The 2,886-nt window shown below is 57.5% G+C and overlaps 1 protein-coding gene across 1 annotated transcript in view; it reads right to left on the bottom strand.

The window, feature by feature from the left end:
- Positions 1-627: 627 nt before the first annotated feature.
- The window catches only part of FLOT2 (flotillin 2), a gene marked incomplete at its 5' end in the record, with an annotated part of 13,204 nt that continues 10,945 nt past the window's right edge, over positions 628-2,886 (bottom strand). The window contains 6 exons of the mRNA XM_010176421.2: positions 628-779; positions 946-1,095; positions 1,272-1,455; positions 1,662-1,876; positions 2,308-2,427; positions 2,525-2,638. Of these exons, the coding sequence (XP_010174723.2) occupies positions 741-779; positions 946-1,095; positions 1,272-1,455; positions 1,662-1,876; positions 2,308-2,427; positions 2,525-2,638 (822 nt within the window). The remainder of the gene's footprint in view (positions 780-945; positions 1,096-1,271; positions 1,456-1,661; positions 1,877-2,307; positions 2,428-2,524; positions 2,639-2,886) is intronic.

The following is a 2,886-nucleotide window of genomic DNA, read 5'->3' as shown; positions in this document are numbered from 1 at the left end:
GCTGGGACCTCACCAAGCCTGGCTCAGAGCAGGGCTGAGCTGGGCTTCCCCCGCTAACGCTCCATCAGCCCCCTGAGCTCTCCCACCTCCAGATCCCAGGAGGAAACTTCCCCGAGGGACGGCAGCGTGGGAGCAGACACTGACTGCAGCACCCACTGGCTGTGCCTGATTGTCACCCTCCCAGGGGGTGACAGCCACCAGCCTGGGAAGGATTGTTAGCACTGTGAGGGTTGAGACACTCAGACAGGGAAAGCCAGTGCCAAAACCAGCTTGTGGGCAGAGGCAGAAGGTGGGCAGTGCCCAGGAGGGTCGCTGTGGGAGGACAGGGAGCCCAGGGGAGGTGGGTCCTGGCTGTTCTCTTCCTACAGCTCCACACTCCAATGCTCCACGTCCTGCCAAGCCTCTGCTCCGAGCTCTGAGCGGTCACCCGAGGACAGAGAACAGCAAGGCACCGGGATTGCAACACCAGACAAGCTGCTGGTTGTAACTGTGGATCGGATCCAAACCCCAGCCTGATACAATATATAGTTAATTACAAAATAAATCCCGTTCCCACCCTTTGTAATAAAAAGAGCAGCTGACTGGACATGCATCTTTCTGGCCCTACAAAATAAGGCACCAGAGCTTAAAAATAAAACTCTGATTGTCTTTGATATAAAAGGAATTCCCACGTGTTGAAGGCAGTTGATGTCTGAGTGCATAACAGGGAGTGATCTTCACTAGCTTTGGGTTGGCCCATCTCACTCCTGGGCCCCGGTGACTTTCTGGATCAGGGGAATCTGTAGGAGGGGAAGAGAGAAGCTGTTAGAGCTGGAGGAGGGGGAGGCAGGGAGCAGCCTGCGCTCCGTGGCTGGGGAAGGAGAGGCTCACTGTTCTCCCAGGTTTCAGGCAAGTCCCTGTGCCTTAAGAGACACAGGAATTTCCAGCTGCCAGTGCCCGGCTCACCTTTGTGAGATCCACGCCGGTGATGGCACGTACGGAGGCAGGGATCTCAGCCAGCAGGCGGTTCACCTCGGATGTTGTGCTGCTGCTCTCTCCGCTGAGAATAACTATCTCATCCACTTTGGAGAGGGGAGCAGCCACTTTGGCAGCGATCTGGGGAGACAGGGAAGGAGGGTGGGATGAGCAGAGAGTCCCAGAGCTGCTCAGCAGCCTGTTGGGTCAGGTCCCTGCACACAGCACAGGGCCTTGCTGCGCTCCCAGCAGACCTGGCCCAGCCTGGGAACACCCCACTGTTTGTCTGGAGCAGGGGAAAGCTGCTCCCTCCTCACCTCAGGCAGCGCATCCAGCACTAGAGCCAGCTGGGCAGCGTCCCCGTACTTCTGGAGTGCTTCAGCTTTCAGCTTCATCCTCTCAGCCTCCGCCATCCCAATGGCCTCAATCACAAAGGCCTCTGCTTCTCCAAGCTTGCGGATCTTTTCTGCCTCCGCCTGAGCAATGAGGACCTGCTTCACCCTGGAAAGGCAAACCCAGCCCTCCAGCAGTCCAGATCCCCGCAGCGTACCCAGCACCGCTCCCCTCCCTCCATCAGCCACGTGCCTGCCCCGCAGAGAGCCCACGAGCTGGCTCTTGGCGTGGCACCCACTGGACTTTGCTCCCACCTCACCCCAGCCCAGCGTGCAGCCGGGCTCAGGGCTGGACCAGGTCACGGGCTCACTCACTTCTCGCCCTCGGCGATCTGCTGGATTCGGTAGGCTTCGGCCTCAGCCGGCCGCTTCACGGTGGCGATCAGCTCCTTCTCCATCCGGATGATCTCCTTCTCTTCGACATCGATCTGCTTCTTCCGCTGCACCACCTCGATTTCAATTTCCTCCTGGCGGATCTTCTGCTGCTCCCGGGCGCTCTGGAGCTCATAGGCCAGCTGGGCCTCTGCAGTCTGCACATGGGAGAGATGAGAAGAGGGGTCTTGGCCATGATCTCCTGTGCACAGACATAAAGTCCCTTGGCAGGCTCTGAAAACAGACGTGGCTCCTGCTCTGGACCAAATCTCCACCCAGAGGTGATGTCCCTATCCTCAGAGCTGCACTTGCTGTCCTTCTCCATGTGCTCTTCCCACAGCACTTAAGCCCAAACAGCACTGGGTTCAGCTTGGATGACCCTCCCCATCCTTTCTTCTCCTCTTAGTCCCACCTAAACAGGGCAGGAGAGCATCTGCTGCGAGGAGCTCACACTGTGACATAGAAACCTGAGTTCTCCACCTCCAGTTCTCCTAACACATGCAGGAGGAGGAAGCTGGCAAGTCCCAGAGCTACCAACGCCATCACAAACCAGATAGGGAACAGTGGTGGGCTGTCAGGTACTTCTCACCTTCATGTTGACCTCCTCATTGAAGGCAGCTTTCTGCAATTCAAAAGCCCGTCTGGAATCTGCTATTTTGGTATCTGCCATGAACTTGACATCCAGCATTTCCTTCTTGCACTCTGCCTCCTGCGGAGAGGAAGCAGAGAGCAGAGCTCCAGGACACGCAGCTGGAGCAGAACAGGCTGCTCTGCTCTGGGCAGGCCCAGCACGTCTCTGGACTCACCCGAATGCCAGCATCTCGCTCGGCTTCTGCCACACCGATGTCAGCATCCCTTCGGACAGCCGCGGTCTGAGTCTTTCCCAGGGAGCTCAAGTAATCCACTTTATCATAGACATCCTGGAGAGGTGGAGATAAGTCATAACCACATCAAACCAGGGACTCCATCTTCCTCCCTTCCCGTTGAAGCTCAAAGCAACCATTTGTGTGGGTAGGCCAGGGTCAGAAAGAGCCTGCTGCCAAACAGACACAGGCGTGACAAGGAGAGACGGGCTCTCCTGACACCTTCCCTCCGAGTCCCTGGGTGAGGCTGGGTGAGCAGCAAGCTCTTGCCATGAGCTGTCTTTACAGAGGCAGCTACTGGGTGC

This window comes from Antrostomus carolinensis, unplaced genomic scaffold, assembly GCF_000700745.2.
Source record: "Antrostomus carolinensis isolate BGI_N321 unplaced genomic scaffold, ASM70074v2 scaffold32279, whole genome shotgun sequence".
Taxonomy (NCBI): domain Eukaryota; kingdom Metazoa; phylum Chordata; class Aves; order Caprimulgiformes; family Caprimulgidae; genus Antrostomus; species Antrostomus carolinensis.
Note: the sequence above shows the minus strand (reverse complement) of the source record. Positions and strands in the feature narration are given on the sequence as shown.